Source organism: Pan troglodytes, chromosome 9 (genome assembly GCF_028858775.2).
Source record: "Pan troglodytes isolate AG18354 chromosome 9, NHGRI_mPanTro3-v2.0_pri, whole genome shotgun sequence".
NCBI lineage: Eukaryota > Metazoa > Chordata > Mammalia > Primates > Hominidae > Pan > Pan troglodytes.
The window spans coordinates 37,162,421-37,182,654 of NC_072407.2; the positions used below are offsets into that span (position 1 = coordinate 37,162,421).

Sequence of the window (20,234 nt, forward strand, 5' to 3'; positions counted from 1 at the left end):
CTGAGACCGGAGAATTGCTTGAACCCGGGAGGGGGAAGTTGCAGTGAGCCAAGATCATACCACTGCAGTCCAGCCTGGGCAACAGATGGAGACTCTGTCTCAAACTAAAAAAAAAAAAAAAAAAAAAAAAAAAAAAGGAAAACAGGGCAAGTTTCCAATGCCCTTCAGTAACAAACTGCTTAGTGTAGCAAGAACAGCTGTCCCATGCTTATGCATCCCAAAAACTTATTACTATCAAAAACTATCAAAATCCAGTTTTGCTTCTGAAATAATAATCTATAATCCCAATATCATTTTCAGGCGATGTTAATGGGGAACAGGCAGGGACCCCAAATCAAAGGAGTAGAGCAAAAACTGGACTAGTTATCAAGACATACATATTACCAATGACTTAATTTTATCTTCTCTGTGAATAACACAACCATGTACAACTGGCTAAAAGAAAGAAGGTAGGGGGGCCAGGCACAGTGGCTCACGCCTATAATCCCAGCACTTTGGGAGGCTGAGGCAGGTGGATCACTTGAGCTCAGGAGTTGGAGACCAGCCTGGCAACATTGCGAAACCCCATCTCTACAAAAAACACAAAAATTAGCTGGGTGTGGTGGCAGGTATCTGTAATCCCAGCTACTTGGGAGGATGAGGTGGGAGGATGGCTTGAGCCCAGGAGGTGTTGGTTGCAGTGAACCAAGATCACACCACTGCATTCCAGCCTGGGCAACAGGGCCAGACCCTGTCTCAAAAAAAAAAAAAAAGGTTTGAAAGTAGAATAAGCATATTATGTATTTAAGCTTTTATAATTTCTTTTTTAGTACTGGCTTGAGACATGATTCACATACATACAATTCACCCATCTGAAGTGTATAACTCAATAGTTTTTATTTATGAATATATTCAAGTTTACAGAACCATCACACATTTAAAACATTTTATCACCCCAAAGAGAAATCTGTACCTGTTAGCAGTCACTCCCATTTCCCTCCAATCCCTAAGCCCTGGGCAACTACTAATCTACTTTGTCTCTAGGGATGTGCCCATATTTAATGTAATCATACAATATGTGTTCTTTTTGTTTCTAGTTTTCTTTTTTCTTTGAGACAGGATCTCACTCTGTCACCCAGGCTCGAATGCAGTGGCACAATCACGGCCCACTGCAGCCTCAACCTCCTGGGCTCAATCAATCCTCCCACCTAGACCTCCCGATAATGGACTACAGGCATGTGCCACCATGCCCAGCTAAATTTTATAATTTATAGAGATGGGGTTTTGCCATATTGTCCAGGCTGGTCTTGAACTCCTGGGCTCAAGCAATCCACCTGCCTCGGCCTCTCAAAGTGTTGGGATTACCACCGTGAGCCACCATGACTGGCCTTGTTTTGGCTTTCAGTTACGGTGTTTTCAAAGTTCATGTTTTTGCATATACTAAGTACTTTACTTTTGACAATATTCCATTATGTGCATATCCTACATTTGTTTATGTATCAGCCGATGGACTTTGGATTGTTTCCAGTTTTGGCTATTATGAATAATGTTACTATGAACATTCGTGTGTAAGATTTCTTTGTGGAGTTCATTTTGTGTGTTTTCCTTTTTCTTGGATATATACCTAGAAATGGAATGGCTAAGTAATGTGGTAACTCTTATGTTTTATCTTCTGAAAAACTACCAGACTTTAAAGGGGCTGTACTATTTTACATTTCCAGTATAAGGGGTTCTAATTTCTCCATATCCTTACCAACATTTGATATTATCTTTTTTATTACAGCCATCCTTGTGGGTCTGAAGTGATATCTCATTGTGGTTTTGATTTACATTTCTCTGATGGCTATCAAAGTAGAGCGTCTTTTCATCTTCTTATTGGCCATTTGTACATCTTCTTTGGAGAAATGTCTGTTCAAATATTTTGCCCATTTAAAAACTGGACTTATCAGGAGTTTGAGACCAGCCTGGCCAACATGGTGAAACCTTGTCTCTACTAAAAATACAAAAAATTAGCCAGGCATGGTGACAGGCACCTGTAATCCCACCTACTCAGGAGGCTAAGGTGGGAGGATCCCTTGAGCCGGCGGGGAGGGGCAGAGGTTCCACTGAGCCAAGATTGTGCCGCTGCACTCCAGCCTGGGCGACAGAGCGAGACTATGTCTTGAAAAAATAAGAATAAATAAAATAAAAACTGGACGTATTATTATTACTTTTTAGAGGTATAGTTTTGCTATGTTGCTCAGGTTGGACTTGAACTCCTGGGTTCAATCAATCCTCCTGCCTCAGCCTCCCAAATAGCTGGGACTACAGGCGTGCACCACTGCACCTGGCTGGGTTTTTTCATTAATGAATTTTTACATGTTGGAGTTACAAATCCCTTATCAGACATGATTTACAAAAATTTTATCCTATTCTGTGGGATGCCTTGCCACTTTCCATGTTTAACCGTCTGTTATGTGAAGCTAACTAACTCAGAGAAATAGAACTTACAATCTTGGCTTCACAGACATGATGTACTATTCCAACTATTCTCAAACATTTTGTAAAGGATTGCTTTACATTCTTAAAAACTGAGGAGCTTGGGCCGGGCGCGGTGACTCACGCCTGTAATCTCAGCACTTTGGGAGGCCGAGGCGGGCAGATCACAAGGTCAGGAGTTCGAGACCAGCCTGGCCAATTTGGTGAAACCCTGTCTCTACTAAAAATACAAAAAATTAGCTGGGTGTGGGCACATGCCTGTAGTCCTAGCTACTCGGGAAGCTGAGGCAGGAGAATCGCTTGAACCCGGGAGGTGGAGGTTGCAGTGAGCTGAGATTGCATCACTGCACTCCAGCCTGAGCAACAGAGTGAGACTCCGTCTCCAAAAAAAAAAAAAAAAAAAAAAAAAAAAACAATAATAATTGAGGAGCCCAGAGGGATTCTATCGTTACTCACATAAGAAATTAAAACAAAAAATTAAAGTATTTAATTCACTTAAAAATAATAAATTCCTTAAATATGAATATAAATATTTTACTGAAGGAAATTTTCCAAAAAAAAAAAAAAAGTCAAAAGAATGGCACCATTTTACATTTTCATGATCTTTTAAATGTCTGGCTGAATAGAAGACATTATCTGCTTCTTTCAATCTGTTACAATATATTGTTTTAGATGAAAAATATGAAAAAATTTTAGCCTCACAGTTATGTAGTTGGAAAAGGGAGGAAAGACCATTTTTAACAGCCTTTACATACAATTGTGGATAGGTGATGTAGCCTCTGGAAAGCCCTATGAGTTATGCTTTATTGAAACTCCTAACCACTTTCTTTCTATATGAGCTCATAACTTTTATTAGGAGGTTGTTAATGGGAAGGTGGGATGTGAAGAGGTGACAGACACTATCATGTTAATGACTGAAATAATATAATTTAAGGCTGGGCACAGTGGGTCACACCTGTAATCTCAGCACTTTGGGAGGCTGAGGTGGGAGGAGTCCTTGAGGCCAGGACGTTGAGGCTGTGGTGAGCTATGACCACGCCAATGCACTGCAGCCTGGGCAACAGAGCAAGATCTCATCTCTAAAAAAATTGTAATAATAACAATAATAATAATAATCTAATTTCTTCCATTTCGACCATGCAGGTAAAACAGACAAAAAAAAAAAAAAAAAGATAATTCTCTTTCTCCAAATAGCTACTTTCATGATAAATTAGAAGGGTGTTATATTAGGAGCCATATTGAAATTAAGTTAAAGTAGGGATCAGTTAAAGTGATAACACAAAAGTATGAATAGAGGGGGAGAAAGATGGTAGATTGAAAGATTTAAGACAATGTAAGCTTTTTACTATGACCAACAGAAAAAGCAGAGTTGAGCCTCAACCCTGGTTTTATAATGAGTATTTCTCGCTATTCAGGGTAATAACTAAATATATGGGGGTGGGGAGCAGGTAGGCAGGAAAAATCAGTAAAATACCATCCTCAAATATCTGCCATTTTTTCATCCACTTATTTATCAAGAATGTATTTTAAAACAACCAGCTATCATCTAACTCTGTGGTCTGCAAGCTTTTATTGACATAAAAACCACTGTGGTACCTGTTTCAAACGAAGATTCTCAGCCCCACTAAACAGTTAGGTTTGAAATCAGAGTCTACGTATCTATACTTTTATAACGCACCTAATTATGACATAAATGGGCCATGGGCTCCACTTTAAGAAATATGTACCACCTCATCTATCTGTTCCACAAATGTTTTCCAAATGTCACGTTTCATTAAAAATAAGGTGGCAACAAACTTGTCATTCCAAGTGAATTTTTTGCTAAAATATTAAGAAAACTGAATATACTATATATTTGAAGTCTTAAGTCTCTCTCTGTGGTTAACTTTTTTTCAAAATTAAAAGTAGACCGGAGTAGCACTCCGTAAGACTTTCTTTTTTTTTTTTTTTTTTGAGATGAAGTCTCACTCTGTCACCTAGGCTGGAGTGCAGTGGTTGTACCTTGGCTCACTGCAACCTCCGACTCCCGGGTTCAAGTGATTATCCTGCCTCAGCCTCCCAAGTAGCTGGGATTACACCACCACACTCAGCTAATTTTTGTATTTTTAGTAGAGACGGAGTTTCACCATGCTGGCCAGGCTGGTCTCGAACTCCTGACCAAGTGATCCGCCAGCCTCAGCCTCCCGAAGTGCTGGGATTACAGACAGGCGTGAGCCACGGTGCCGTGCTGAGACTTTCATAGAGGAGTAACCTAACTGATTCCATTCATACGCCCAGATAATAAAGAACTATATGTGACAGGTGTCACAATGAGACAGGATATTAGGACCAGATGTCAGCTTAGTTCTGTGTTCCTTTACCAATGCAACCAAACCCTACTTCATGTTTGTTGTGAATGAAACTGAACATGTATCCTACAATACAAAACTAATCCCTCCAAATCATCCATAGATTAAAAATCTAAACATACAAACAACTCAAAAACTTAAAAAAAAAAAAGATCTTGGGCCGGGCATGGTGGCTCACACCTGTAATCCCAGCGCTTTGGAAGGCCAAGGCGGGCGGATCATGAGGTCAGGAGATCAAGACCATCCTGGCTAACACAGTGAAACCCCATCTCTATTAAAAATATAAAAAATTAGCTGGGCGTGAGGGCGTGGTGGCGGGCACCTATAGTCCCAGCTACTAGGGAGGCTGAGGTAGGAGAATAGCGTGAACCCAGGAGGCGGAGCTTGCAGCGAGCCGTGATCGCGCCACTGTGCTCCAGCCTGGGTGAAAGTGCGAGACTCTGTCTCGAAAAAATAAAAATAAAAAAATTAAAAATAAAAAAAAAGATCTTGGCTTAACATATTAGTTCAAATAATTATATTTACCATTATCTGCTTAGTAAACTTGCATATTCATCCCCCAGGAAACAAATAGCTACAAAATATAAATTAAAATCTTAACCGTTTGGAACTTAAAAGATGAGACTTCTTTCAAATATGAATAATCCAGATTTAAAACACTAAATAAACTAAGTCAAACATTAGAAAAACATTAATTAGGACACACAGAAGCTTTGCCCTTCTGATTTTATTCAATATTTACTATGTATCCTAAGTTGTCCATTAATCTAAAGATAGTTTAAACAACTGCCAACTCAAATCCCTTTTTTAGCCCAATTCTCACACCATTACCAACTGTCCAACAAAACAAAACAAAAAGACTGAAATTCACAGGTAGGTCCTATCTAAAGAGAAAGATTCAGAGACATGGTAGAAAAGCTTAAAATCACTGTCACCAAATCGAAGATTTAAAAAAAAAAGCTTAAAATCATGAATTGGTATGGGTAATTGTCCAATAGGTAAAAACACCGAAATACAGATTTTGCCCTTCTGAAGGTCTATCTGGGATGTAAATGCCTACATTCCCTGAAATAATGTTGAAGGAATGCAATATCACCTAACACAGTACCTTTCTGCTGTATCTCTAAGAAAAACCCAATTCTCATTCTTTAAGCACAGAGCAACTTCTCTTAGGAACAACTGTCCCCAAACAGAATATTTGATAATGCTCCAGTTTCCTAAGAAATATCAACAATAAAGATCAAATCAATTTGCCTGCCCAAAACTGTTACACCAAACAAGCATCACTAAAAATAGGAGGGAGAAAACTAGGAAGGGCTGTTACAGAAAGATTTTGGAAAAAATAAATCCAAAAAAACACATTGTCCAACACACATCTTTCTCTGCCTCTTCTAACCCCTACACATATATACACCTTGACTAAAATTGGCGATACTGTTACTTCTAAACAGCTTAAGTACTAATGTTTACCTAATGAAATAAACCAGGTTTCAGGTTTCAATGCTGTGGGTGTTTCAACTTTTTCTTTCCTTATTAATAATAAGTATATAATAGGACACATACTCTTCATTATTTTCTAAATCTTCCCAAAATTATTTTTCACTAAAAACACGTATATATGAGCCTAAATGCTCCTTTGTTAAGAACTACCAGCAATTAATTTGCGCTTCTTAGAATCATGTAGCTTTTCCAAGCTGAGGATCATTTGGCTTGTATTTTAGGCCTTCCAAATTCTAGGATAAGTTATACATTGTTTAAAAGGTGAAATATGGCTGGACTCACACCTGTAATCCAACAGTTTGGAAGGCTGAGGCAGGAGGATCACTTAAGTCCAGGAGTTCAAGACCAGCCTGGGAAACACAGTGAGACCTCGTCTCTACCTAAATAGTAAATAAATAATTTTTTTTAAAAGATGCAAACTTAATCCATTCATTTACTGAATACCTTTAAGCATCAAAATATTATTTCTTAGGTCTTTAAGACATAAAGATGAATAACGTCATCTCTTCAACTAAAGAAGTTCAAAACCCAATGGAAAATGTCTAAATAACAGCATATTAAATGCCTTAAGAGTAGTGCACAAGGTTAAATAGACCTAAGAATGAGATCAAAAGTTGAATCAGGCATTAAAAAAAACAAACACCACGGGCTGGGCGCAGTGGCTCACGCCTGTAATCCCAGCACTTTGGGAGGCCGAGGCAGGCAGATCACTTGAGGTCAGGAGTTCAAGACCAGCCTGGTCAACATGGTGAAACACCATTTCTACTAAAAATACAAAAAAATTAGCCGGGCATTGTGGCGTGTGCTTGTAATCCCAGCTACTCAAGAGGCTGAGGCAGGAGAATTGCTCGAACCTGGGAGGCGGAGGTTGCAGTGAGCCGAGACCGTGCCACTGCACTCCAGCCTGGGCAACAGAGCAAGACTCCATCTCAAAAAAACAAAAAACAAACACAAAAAACCAAAACCATGAAATAAATAATACAGCCATAATTCCACACAGAAATCATATCTTTGTTAGGGGGGTAAACCTATATGCAAATAGTTTTTTCACCATTAAACTGGCAAAAACAATAAGCAAGGAGCTTCAGAAGAGATCCTTGAACACTATAAGGTAATTCCAATAGCTCTCTACATGCAAAATTGAACTTCCCTACTAGAGTTGAAAAAAAAAATCACAGCAATAAACCTTTAGCAGTGATTTTGCTTGTCTGCAATAATTTCCCTCTGTTAGGGGGCACAAATCACAAATCTTAGCACCAAGAGAAAAATGACTATCCATATATTTTAGTAATAAATTTAAGATAGTATCAGGTTTATTCTACAAACTTGAACTTCAATGCTACTAAAAGGCTAAATCTACACCTGCATCTTGTAGGACTCTTTGTCCACCCCATCCCTTGGCATTTTTCCAAAGCAAATCCATGATTCAATGGTTTTAATTTTTTTCTTATTATTCTTTAGTCTCATTGAGTTTATTTTTCTCATCCATGATTTCAGGTTATTTTGGATACTCTCTTTTCCTCCAGATTTTCAATATTGTCTTAAATATCAAGCAAGGTACAGCTCATTTATATTTTCCATCCTTAAGGTGTTATTTAATGGTTATTTTAGTTGAAGCTGAATACAGTATCTAGGATTTGCTTCGAAGTAATGGGGGTGAGAGAAGCAAATGAAGTCATGGAGGAAACAAGATTAGCCATAAATTGAAGCTCTATGACAGGTACTTCATATATTATACTGTTTTTCTTACATGTTTGAAATGTATTATTAAAAAGTTAAAGAAAAGGCTATATGAAGATGACTTCCTTGTTGATAATCAGATGTCTAAATTGCCTTTCAGACTTAAGGAAAAGATATAAGAACCACCAAAAAGGTTTGGACAAGTTGAGTGTGCAAAAGAAAAATGGCTATCACTGATACTAACACACTAAGAGAAATCCATGAATCCATAGCGATACTTAATCTTTAGGAAGAAAAAAAGTCTTTTTTGCAGAAAGTATGAGCCAGTAAACAGACACAGACCAACAGAATTGTGGGTTTTAAAAACAAAACAAAACCACCATTTGCTACTTCCAATGTAAGAGCTGATTTAGTCAAGATTTATCAATTGATAACTAGGTATAAGGTGATTTTAAAGAAAACGGTTATCAACTCACAGATTATTAACTGCAAAGGGGAACATGACCCTTAACAATGAGATCACCCTAAACCAAGTGATCAAACTTAACCATCCTAATAGAACCCAGCAGAAGTACCTGCTAATGTAATGATATAATGTTAAGTATTCTATCCAAAAATACTTAACCCAAATATCAAGGCTGAGTATAGACCTAACTGTAAAGTTTTCAGGAAATACAGATGAAGGGACAAGTTAAATGACATCATCAACCCCCAAACCAAAAGCAAGCAAGCAAACAACAAAAAACAAATACACCCAGAAAAGCAGTGTTAAGTGTCCTTGACACTTCGAATAGACAACAGCCCCAGGGGAGAAGAATGGTGAGACTACTTAAGAGACAGAATGGTGAGACTACTTAAGAGACAGAAGTAAATGATTCAATATGTAAATCTAGATTGATTCTGGTTAAAAAAAAAAAATCACATTCTTGGGACAAGTGGGGAAATTTAAAGAAGAACTAGATTTTAGAAATATTATTTTCTTGGGTGGGGAAATGGTATGGTGGTTATGTAACAACATTTTGCTCTTATTTATAAGAGAATGCTGAAATACTTGGGGCTGCAATGTGTCAAAATACTTTCAAATAAACATGCACGGACCAGGCGTGGTGGCTCGTGCCTGTCTGTAATCCCAACACTTAGGGACACTGAGGTGGGTGAATCGCTTGAGCCCAGGAGTTCGAGACCAGGCTGGGCAACATGGTGAATTCCTGTCTCTACAAAAAAAATACAAAAATTAGGCCAGGTACGGTGGCTCACGCCTGTAAATCCAGCACTTTGGAAGGCAGAGGTAGGCGGATCACTTGAGGTCAGGAGTTCGAGACCAGCCTGGGCAACGTGGCGAAATCCCCGTCTCTACTTAAAATACAAAAATTAGCGGGGCATGGTGGTGGGCGCCTGTAATCCCAGCTACTGGGGTGGCTGAGGCAAGAGAATCGCTTGAACCGGGAGGCGGAGGCTGCAGTAAGGCGAAATCGCGCCACTGCACTCCAGTCTGGGCGACAGAGCAAGGCTCCATCTCAAAAAAAAAAAAAAAAAAAAAAAATTAGCTGGGCATGGTGGCGCGCGCCTGTACTCCCAGCTACTGAGGAGGCTGAGGTGGCAGGATCACAGAGCGCAGGGAGGTCGAAGCTATGGTGAGCTGTGATGGCGTCACAGCACTCTAGTGTGAGTGACAAAGACCCTGTTCTCAATCTATCAGCATGGGGAGATAAAGCAAATATGGCAAGGCTTTCAACTGTTGATTCCAGGCGAAGAGTTGTCCTACAGGTGTTCACTGCACTTTTCTTTCAACTTTTCTCTATGTTCTAAACTTTGCACAATAAAACCTTTGGGGGAAATTATTTTTCTATAAATTTTCACCACCATCTGTCCCACTGAAACACCACAGTTCTAAAACATTCAAGAGGTCATGGTAACATTTCCGTGTCTTTGTAATTTTAGATAAATTCTAAGAATTAACAATGAATTTCGAAAACTTTCAATGAAACCTCAGTTCATTAGTCCTTCACTTTCAGATGACAAATACTAGATCAGAAAAGGGGTAAACAGTTTTGATACAGTAATTTTAAGACTTCGCATGCTTGGGCATGCTAACACTATGTAAAATGTAAATAGTGCGAAGATTTCTGGACTGAAACCAGTCCTCGGGCAAACACAAAACAATTTAATCAAACTGCCGACATAATGAAATCTACAGTCTTAGACTATGCAATAGAACGCTCCTATTTTGCCTCATCTCTGTCAACCTCCAATAACATCTTCCACGTTATAAGCTAGGGAACCTGAAAAACGAAAACCTAAGTGCATGTCGTTGCTATGGCAATGGGAAATTTCAGGAAATTGAGACTGCAGGCTACCTAGCCTCCATTTTAGAAACTGTATTTATCTAAACACACCAGGACTTATATCGAAAAACACATTTAATGGCATTTTTCATAACTATTTAGCTTCCTCTTTCACACTAAAAGGTAAATACTATCCTACAAAATTCTGAATACAAAGAGCAAAAGAAACAAATCACACTGATCTAACCTAAAAGTGTGAATTTTAAAATATTTAGTTGTCACTCATATTTACTATTAAAACAGATGCTTTTATTTACAGTGGCCAAAACAGACTTCTCATTTTCAACTTATACCTGCAATGTTTATGTAGCTGGAAAAATGAAAACGAAATGTGACTAAAAGAAAAGAAAACGAAAGAAAGCCACAAAATTCCCAAAACCTCAGCATAACTTGCTTCTTTCTTCACTCGCTCTCATTAAGTCTTAATTCTCCAGATTAGCTTTGTCTCAAATATTTCTCAAACTAGTAACCTATTTCTGGGTACAGTATATTTGGCGGGGTAAAAGAAACACTGTCAAGTTTTTCTAAAACGTCGGGTGCACGTTAAAATAATTCCTATCCACTCTAATACCAAAACGATATCAAAGGAAAGCATCCCATCTGGAGTAGTCCCATGAATCTAAATAGGACGAAGCAGCCTACCGCTATTGTCTAAATCAAGTATTTACTCGTATTCATGCCTAAGAGAGAGAAGTAAAAAAAAAAAAAAATTAAATCTTAGATCTTGCTCCCCATTCCCACCACTCTTCTATATATCCTGCCCCCGGGTTCACTAGACCCAATTCCTTCCTCAGCCGAACATGTCTGGAGCAGTCGGAGGAACAGACGTGGAGAAGAGGTCGCCACGAGGCCCCACCACTCTCCTTCCTCACCTGCTCCGTGGCTCCGTCTCCTGACATGGCCTCAGCTGATTACAACGTGCGCACTGACCGTCGATGGGAAGCTACAAAAGAAAAATTAAACTAAAAACCACCCCCAAATCAGTAAAGTTACCCCCTGCCCAGCTGAGCCAGACCGCCAACACCAATCGCCACCGCCCACTCAGATATGAATTAAAATGGCTGCGCCCCTGCCGGCCGAGGAGGAGGTGTGTGGCTTCCGCATTAACTTCCGGGGCAGTGGGCGGGGCTAATTTCGCGACTCTGGTTATTCCGAGCGTGCAGAAAGCAGCGAGATCCCGGGGCGGGCCCAATTCCTGGGCTGACGTCACTGCCCTGGCTTGGAGAGGCTGTTGCTGAGCCGGCTCCAACCGGCTGGAAGGCGGGAAGCTGTTTCGCCTGGAGGCTCGCGCGCTTTTTGGAATTCAGTTATCAAGCTTTAGAGCCTGGCTACTCACAGTTGAAGCCTGATTGCAGGTCAGCAATGCTAAGCGTTAAATGCCTCTTATATTTAGGGGATAAGGACTCCGTGGAGGTTTTCTCTGGTCCCAGCTCCTGCTTTTTACTTTTCTTGGGGGTGGGAGGGATAGATCAAGCCCCCGTTAATTTTTACTGCCACCGTCGACTCTTGTGTAGAAAGCTTTGAAGTCTGTGAGACCTGGGTTTTCAGCTCAACATCTCAGCATGGTTCCTTGACTGCAAAGTAGGTATAATTGTTTGTAGCCCAGACTGCTTGGATTTTAACGAAGATAAGTAACTCTGGTAATTAAACTTCGTACCTCAGCTTTCTGGCTTATAGATGGGAATAATAATAGTACCTGCAAGTGAAATAAATTATACATAGAAAAGTGTTAGAACAGTACCTGGCATTAAGATTAAATGAGATTGACTGGGGGCGGTGGCCCACGCCTGTAATCCCAGCAGTTTGGGAGGCCAAAACGGATGGATCATTTCAAGTCAGGAGTTCTAGGCCAGGTGCGGTGGCTCACGCCTGAAATCGCAGCACTTTGGGAGGCCGAGGCGGGCGGATCACAAGGTCAGGAGATGAGACCATCCTGGCTAATACGGTAAAACCCCGTCTCTACTAAAAATACAAAAAAAAAAAAAAAAACTTAGCCGGGCATGGTGGCGGGCGCCTGTAGTCCCAGCTACTCCGGACGCTGAGGCAGGAGACTGGCGTGAACCTGGGAGGCGGAGCTTGCAGTGAGCCGAGATCGTGCCACTGCACTCCAGCCTGGGCGGCAGAGCGAGACTCCGTCTCAGAAAATAAATAAATAAAGTCAGGAATTCAGGACCAACCTGGCCAACTTGGTGAAATCTCGTCTCTACCAAAAATACAAAAAAAGTAGCCGGGCGTGGTGGTTTGCGCCTGTAGTCCCAGTTACTCGGGAAGCTTAAGCAGGAGAATCGCTTGAACCCGCGAGGCGGAGGTTGCAGTGAGCCGAGATTCCAGCCTGGACTACAGAGCGAGACTCCGTCTCAAAAAAAAATAAAAAATAAAAAATTAAATGAGATTAAATCTCAAACTGCTCTTCCATTTAAGCGTCATCGTAAGATGTCTGCAAGCATTTCTCGCCTACGGGGGTCCAATGCCCTAAAATAACCTAGTGAACTGTTCCCAGACTCGCCTTATTCTTTTAGGTCTCCTTTCCTCTGCTCAAACTTACACTTACTCCCTTTCCACAGGCTGAAATCTTACCCTTAAAATAATCAGACACATGAGCAAAAGATATGTATTAACAGATGTTCATTGCACCATCCAGCAATGGAGGACTGGTTAAAAATATCACAAGATTTATCTCTGCAATGGAATATCACGCAGCAAACTGATGCTAACGTACGATGACTGACAGAAAGGCAACCACCGTATTAAATGAAGAAAAGCAGAATATGAAAGTGTTTTACGTATATATACTTACCACTTTAGCATCCTAATCTGAAAATCCAAAATCTGAAATACTCCAATGAGCATTTCCTTTGAGAGTCATGTCAGTGCTTAAAAAGTTAGATTTTGGAGCATTTTGAGTTTTGGAACATTTAGGTTTTGTTTTTTGTTTTTTTTTTCTCTTGAGGCAGAGTCTTGCTCTGACGCCCAGGCCGGAGTGCAGTGGTGCGATCTCGGCTCACTGCACCCTACACCTCCCAGGTTCAAGCGATTCTCCTGCCTCAGCCTCCTGAGTAGCTGGGATTACAGGCGTGCACCAGCACGCCAGGCTAATTTTTGTATTTTTTCTTTTTCTTTTTTTTTTTTTTTGAGACGGAGTGTCGCTCTGTCGCCCAGGCTGGAGTGCAGTGGCACAATCTCGGCTCACTGCAAGCTCCCAAGCTCCGCCTCCTGGGTTCACTCCACTCTCCTGCCTCAGCCTCCCAAGTACCTGGGACTACAGGCGCCCGCCACCGCCCTGGCTAATTTTTTTGTATTTTTAGTAGAGAAGGGGTTTCACCATGTTGGCCAAGCTGGTCTGAACTCCTGGCCTCAAGTGATCCACCCAACTCGGCCTCCCCAAGGATTGGGATGACAGGCGTGAACTAACGCGCCTGGCCCAGATTTTTGAATTAGGGATACTCAACCTGTTATAAATATATATATATATATATATATATATATATATATATATATATTTTTTTTTTTTTGACACTGAGTCTCGCCCTTTCACCCAGGCTGGAGTGCAGTGGTGCGATCTCGGCTCACTGCAAGCTCTGCCTCCTGGGTTCAAGTGATTCTCGTGCCTCAGCCTCCTTAGTAGCTGGGATTACAGGCTCCCGCCACCACACCGGGCTAATTTTTGTATTTTTAGTCGAGACAGGATTTCACCATATTGGTCAGGCTGGTCTTGAACTCCTGACCTCAGGTGATCCACTGGCCTTGGCCTCCCAAAGTGCTGGGATTACAGGCGTGAGCCACCACGTCCGGCCTCAACCTGTATATAGCTTAAAAAAATTAAAAGTGGTTATATCTACATTATGTGTCACATAAATTTACTCTTTTTATCTGTTTTCTGATTTTTCTTTATTGAACTGATGTAAGAACAACAAAGTCTTAAAACAGTATTCATACTCTATCTTTCAAAGTTTGTCTCAAATGCCGTTTTTTCCAGTTTGTTGTTTTGTTTTGACAGGGTCCCCCTCTGTTGCCCAGGCTGGAGTGCAGTGGCACGGTCTTGGCTCACTGCAACCTCCGCCTCTCAGGTTCAAGCGATTCTCCTACCTCAGCCTTCTGAGTAGTTAGGATTATGGGCGCCTGCCACCATGCCTGGCTAATTTTTGTATTTTTAGTAGAGACAGGGTTTCACCATGTTGCCCAGGCTGGTCTTGAACTCCTGGACTCAAGCAATCCGTCTGCCTTGGCCTCCCAAGGTGTTGGGATTACAGGTGTAAGCTATGGCGCCTGGCCCTCATTTTTTCCAGTGTTTTTAACAAATATAGAGATAAAAGTTTAAATAATAATGCAATGAATACCTGTATAACTACCACCTTGATTAACATTTTAGTGTGTTTGCTTTATATGTATGTATTTACGTACATAGTTTTTTTTTTGGCAGGGGGAGCCAGATTATTTTTTATTTTTATTTTTCTGCCTAGAGTCTTTTAGTATTACAGTTTGAGGTTTTGTTCACAGAATAATATGAAAATAAATTACAGACATTGTGACAATCCCAAAATGGTCAATTTGTGTTTTCTGTGAATAATGACATTCTCTTCCATATTCACATAAGATATAAAGGGGCTGAGTGTGGTAGCTCACGCTTGTAATCCCAGCACTTTGGGAGGCCAAGAGGGGAAGATCACTTGAGCACAAAAGTTTGGGACCAACCTGGGCAACATCGCATGACCCCTCTACAAAAAATTTTAAAAATTAGCTGATTTTGGTGTCGCATGCCTGTGGTCCCAGCTGCTTGGGAAATGGGAGGATTGCTTGAGCCCAGGAGTTAAAAGTTGCAGTGAGCTATGATCACACCACTGCACTCCAGCCTGGGCAACAGAGAGAGACCCTGTTTCAAAAAATGTAAATTGATGATTAGAAAAAAATCATAAGTAGGCCAGCCACGGTGGCTCACGCCTGTAATCCCAGCACTTTGGGAGGCTGAGGTGGGTGGATCACAAGGTCAGGAAATCGAGACCATCCTGGCTAACACGGTGAAACCCCATCTCTACTAAAAAATACAAAAAAAAAAAAATTAGCTGGGCGTGGTGGGGGGGGCGCCTGTAGTCGCAGCTATTGGGGAGGCTGAGGCAGGAGAATGGCGTGAACCCGGGAGGTGGAGCTTGCAGTGAGCTGAGATCTCGCCACTGCACTCCAGCCTGGGAGACTGAGTGAGACTCCATCTCAAAAAAAAAAAAAAGAAAAAAAATCATAAATAGAAAGATTTGCTCACAATAGCAATAACAACTATAAAACATCCAGGAACAGCTCTTTTCCTGGTCACCTATGACTTCCCAATTGCCAAATGCAGTGGTCAGTTTTAGTCCTCTTTATCTTATGGGATTCTACCAGCAGTATTTGATGAAGTTGATCACTCCCTTCTTTTGGAACCTTTTTTTAAAAACACACACACACACACAACAAAGTCTTAACAATGAAAAATAAAAATAAATAAATAAAACAAGGTCTTGCTTTCACTCAGGCTGGAGTGCAGTGGCACAAATCATGGCTCCCTGTGGCCTCAAGCTCAAGCAATCCCCCTGCCTCAGCCTCCCAAGTGACTAGGACTACAGGCATGCACTGCTGTGCCCAGCTAATTTTTAAGTTTTTTTGTAGAGATGAGGGTCTCGCTTTGTTGCCCAGGCTGATCTTGAACTCCTGGCCTCAAGTGATCCTGTTGCCTCGGCCTTCCAAAGTGCTGGGATTATAGCTATGAGCCACTGTGTCCGGCCTGGAAACATTTTCTTCACTCGACATCCAGAACACAAGTCTATTGGTTTTGCAACTACTTTTTTGCCCACAATTATGTAAGTGTGTGTGTGTGTGTGTGTGTGTGTGTTTCAGCCAACATCATTCATAAAACAAATACAACACTATTAACACATATATTGCAATATTTTTGTGACTATGAATTTTGTCAATTGCAATGTTTCCATGAATCCCCCAGGTGGCAGACAAATACAATTTCCATCTAACAATTAAACAAACTTGGTAAGAACATTGCTTCCTTATCATGAATCCTTCAGAAATATTAATCAGAATTTTAGAATACGGTCCATTTATCATATGATTAAGAAACTAACTTCTTATAATTTACCTGAGAGTTTTATTAGAAACATAAATGGAAATTATTTAATTGGTGAACAATCATTGTAATTAAACACTCTCAAAAATACATATTTTATGTGATTCATCATCCCAAGCACTTAGAAATGTATCTGCTGGCTATGAAAACTAGTTTTGGAATTTTCTTTGGAATCTGAAAACAAAAATCAATTAAACATTACTTATAATAAAGCAAAAAGCTCTTAACCAACTGATGGAATTTTTATTTTTATTTTATTATTTTTTTGAGACAGAGTCTCACTCTGTCGCCCAGCCTGGAGTGCAATGGTGTGATCTTGGCTCTCTGCCACCTCCACCTCCCGGGTTCAAGCGATTCTCCTGCCTCAGCCTACCGAGCAGCTGGGACTACAGGCTCATGCCACCACGCCCAGCTAATTTTTATATTTTTAGTACAGACGGGATTTCACCATATTGGCCAGGCTGGTCTCGAACTCCTGACCTCATGATCCACCCGCCTCGGCCTCCCAAAGTGCTGGGATTACAGGCGTGAGCCACCATGCTCGGCCTGGGATTTTTAAAATTCTTTGGAGATTTCTACAGTTATTTCTTATTTAAAACTCATGCATGTCAGAGTTAAAACTGCTCATAAAAGGCTGGGTGTCTGTTCTACTTGATATAATATATACACTTGCTATAAATACATTGTGTACTCTCCCCTCCTCATTCTAACAGCTGTATTTTCCTAATGTTTCTTTATATTTTGATCTATTTTACAGAAAACGTTAACATGCCTGTGACTACAGCTATGTAGAGGGATGGGCAAATATTTTAACAGCTTGTGTGAGAGGGACACAAATATATCTGGGATTTTATTTTTAAAGTATGTATAGCACTTCCAAATAATGAATTCCCTCTGTAACATGAGGAAACTGATTGGAATGACTATTGACTCATCTTCAATTAGAATGTTGGTTAAACACATCTTACACACATTTTCTAAATTTAATTGACTCTATTGCTTGAGTTTAAAATTATTTGAAAAATAAAATAACTGGAGATAATCGGTTGAAAAGCATGAGCATTGCTAAATTATCTTCATTATTCTAAATGTTTTTAAAACTTTCTTAAATCATCAAAATATTAAAACAACATTGGAAAAAACAGAGAAAAAGCTAATCATAATCTCACTACTTTGAAAAACTATTTTTTATTTCTCATAGTCCCTTTTTGTCTTCAATTACATGCATACACTTTTGTCCATTGTAGTGAATATTAGGCATATATAATTTTTATTAATGTGGAGGGCTATTTGGGGTTTTATTTTATTTATTTAGAGACAGGAGTCTCACTCTGTTGCCCAGGGTGGAATGCAGTGGCACGATCATAGCTCACTGCAGTTTTGAACTCCTGAGCTCTATCAAGGGATCCTCCTGCCTTGGCCTCCCAAAGTGCTTAGACTACAGGCGTGAGCCACCCTACCCCGGCCTATTTTTGCTTTTAAAAGATGTGGGACCTATGCTAACTAGTATGACATAGACTCTTCTGCCTCCTATTGTCCTCCTAAGAGAAGAAGCTAAATACCTCTGTCTAGGGTGGACACTTGAGTCAGAATCTACCCAGTAGATGCACTCCACACTGATGAATTAACAGTCTAACGTACTTAAAAGATTAATGCTCAAAGGAGAGAGAGAATATGTGGACACTGGTGTAGTCAGTCCTAGAATTGCCTTGGCTGTGAAATGGCTTGTAATTTTAAACCATATATGTCCTTACGGTCGAACCCTTTTTCCCTAAGACTGAATGAACGTTTGTTCTTTGGAACCCAAAGTGTCACACAACCACATTTTGACAAATTATGAATTCATGTCCTCTTTCCTCTTCTTTTTCTATGTTCACTCACCTTTTATGTGGGCCTGTTCACCTAATGATTCATTTGAAATAGAAGTAATTTTTAAAACCAGAAGTAATTTTTAAAAACAGAAATTTTTACCAACTCTGAAAACAACTTGGTGTTGTTTAAAAGTAATGAATATGTTAGAACTTTCCTTCCACAAGTTTCATTATTATTCTTTATCCTGGGAATTATATAAAGGATTTATTCATTTTCTAAGAGAAAAATCTATAATTCCATAAATTTACATAATTTAAAATGCCATGTCTGTTTTCACTACATGAACTTGACCCACAAAGGCCCCTCAGTAAAGTGTGTGTGCCTCATAATCTTTGGTGTGATAATACTCTGCACAGTAATACAATACTACTTCTATACTCTGTATGGTGACTTTCGTCCAAAGACTCCTCTAAATTCCTTTTATGAGGCAAAAAACACTTAGACTCTATGATGGTCATTTTATTGTTTACTACTAATAGTACACAGAGGATGGAATGTGCTATCTCTGGCACGAAGAGTTCTGCCGGAAGTTTAGAGAGAATAAAATGTCTTCATACTTCAACGACCAAAGAGAAAACACTTGTGGAAAAGAGAGCAAGCAAAGTTCCAAGAAGTATATATTTATTATCTCTGTGCTGGTTAGTTGGAACTCTTTGTCAACGAGGTCATAGTTTTTAATCCCGGTGTGGCTCATTTATCTCTACTAGTTTCCTTAATCATAACATGCACCCCTGACCCCAGCCAACTGCTTGACAAGGGTCTTTTCTTGAGCAAAATGGGGCCTAAAAAGAGAATAAAATAATCTGTGCAAATCCACCACTGTAATTGGAAAAATAATTTAAAATGTCCAATTAACAAAGAATTTATAGACTCATATTTTCATCTAGACCTAGTTAGCAGTCATATACAGTAGTCTGCATACATAGGCACTGCCTATGTATACAGACCATCATGAGGTCAACAGATGGAGACCAGCCTGGCCAACATGGCAAAACCCCGTCTCTACTAAAAATACAAAATTTAGCCGGGCGTGGTGTCGGGTGCCTGTAATCCTAGCTACTCGGGAGGCTGAGGCAGGAGAATGGTTTGAACCCAGGAGGCGGAGGTTGCAGTGAGCCCAGATCGTGCCACTGCACTCCAGCCTGGGTGACAAGAGCGAGACTCTGTCTCAAAAAAAAAAAGAGAAAAAAGAAAAAAAATTGTTTGAAGCACATCAAATCCTACAGCAGTGAAGAAAAAATAATAATTTTTACTCCTTTGGCTACCTTGGTCACATAATCACTAGTAAAATAATTTGATGCCATCTATGTGTTGGAAAGGATGTAATATATTCCTTAGCATCTAACTTGGAAATACAACTACGTGAAAATTGGTTGATGACGATCACTGTAGTATTATTCAACAATAAACCTGTCGGGCACAGTGGCTCACGCCTGTGATCCCAGCACTTTGGGAGGTCGAGGCGGGAGGATCACCTGAGGTCAGGAGTTCGAGACCAGCCTAACCAATATGGCAAAAACCCGTCTCTACTAAAAATACAAAAATTAGCTGGGCATGGTGGTGGGCACCTGTAATCCCAACTACTCGGGAGGCTGAGGCAGGAGAATTGCTTGAACCCAGGAGGTGGAGTTTGCAGTGAGCCGAGATCGTGCCATTGCACTCCAGCCGGGATGACATAGCAAGACTCTGTCTCAAAAAATAAATAAATAAAATAATAAACCAAAATGTAGGTTTTTCAGCAAACTAATTGAGTAATGATTTTTCTCTTAAAGGGAAATCCTAAAAAGAAATTCACTAAGGAAGTCAAATAAAAGAATGTACAATTTTTATACATGACAAAAACCAACAAACATAACCTGCTGTATTAGAAATTTTTTGTTTTGGGTTCATACTTTTGTGTAGGTATATATTGACATACAAGAAATT

General features: G+C 40.1%; 1 protein-coding gene and 1 long non-coding RNA gene across 4 annotated transcripts in view; one reads left to right on the forward strand and one right to left on the reverse strand.

Moving 5' to 3' along the window:
- CSTF3 (cleavage stimulation factor subunit 3) overlaps nucleotides 1-11,600 on the reverse strand; it is a 75,559-nt gene extending 63,959 nt beyond the window's left edge. Inside the window, exons 1-2 of one of the 2 annotated variants that reach the window (XM_054662200.2) lie at nucleotides 11,203-11,424; nucleotides 6,590-6,685 (exon numbers count right to left, since the gene is read on the reverse strand). In XM_054662200.2, the coding sequence (XP_054518175.1) occupies nucleotides 6,590-6,685; nucleotides 11,203-11,229 (123 nt within the window). In that variant the 5' untranslated portion in view covers nucleotides 11,230-11,424. Of the gene's footprint in view, nucleotides 1-6,589; nucleotides 6,686-11,202 lie in introns of both variants that reach the window. The other variant, XM_508355.8, reaches the window with a different exon arrangement.
- The window catches only part of LOC134807242 (uncharacterized), a 28,899-nt gene continuing 20,184 nt past the window's right edge, over nucleotides 11,520-20,234 (forward strand). Inside the window, exon 1 of one of the 2 annotated variants that reach the window (XR_010147154.1) lies at nucleotides 11,520-11,685. This is a non-coding gene — a long non-coding RNA (uncharacterized LOC134807242). The remainder of the gene's footprint in view (nucleotides 11,686-20,234) is intronic. The other variant, XR_010147153.1, reaches the window with a different exon arrangement.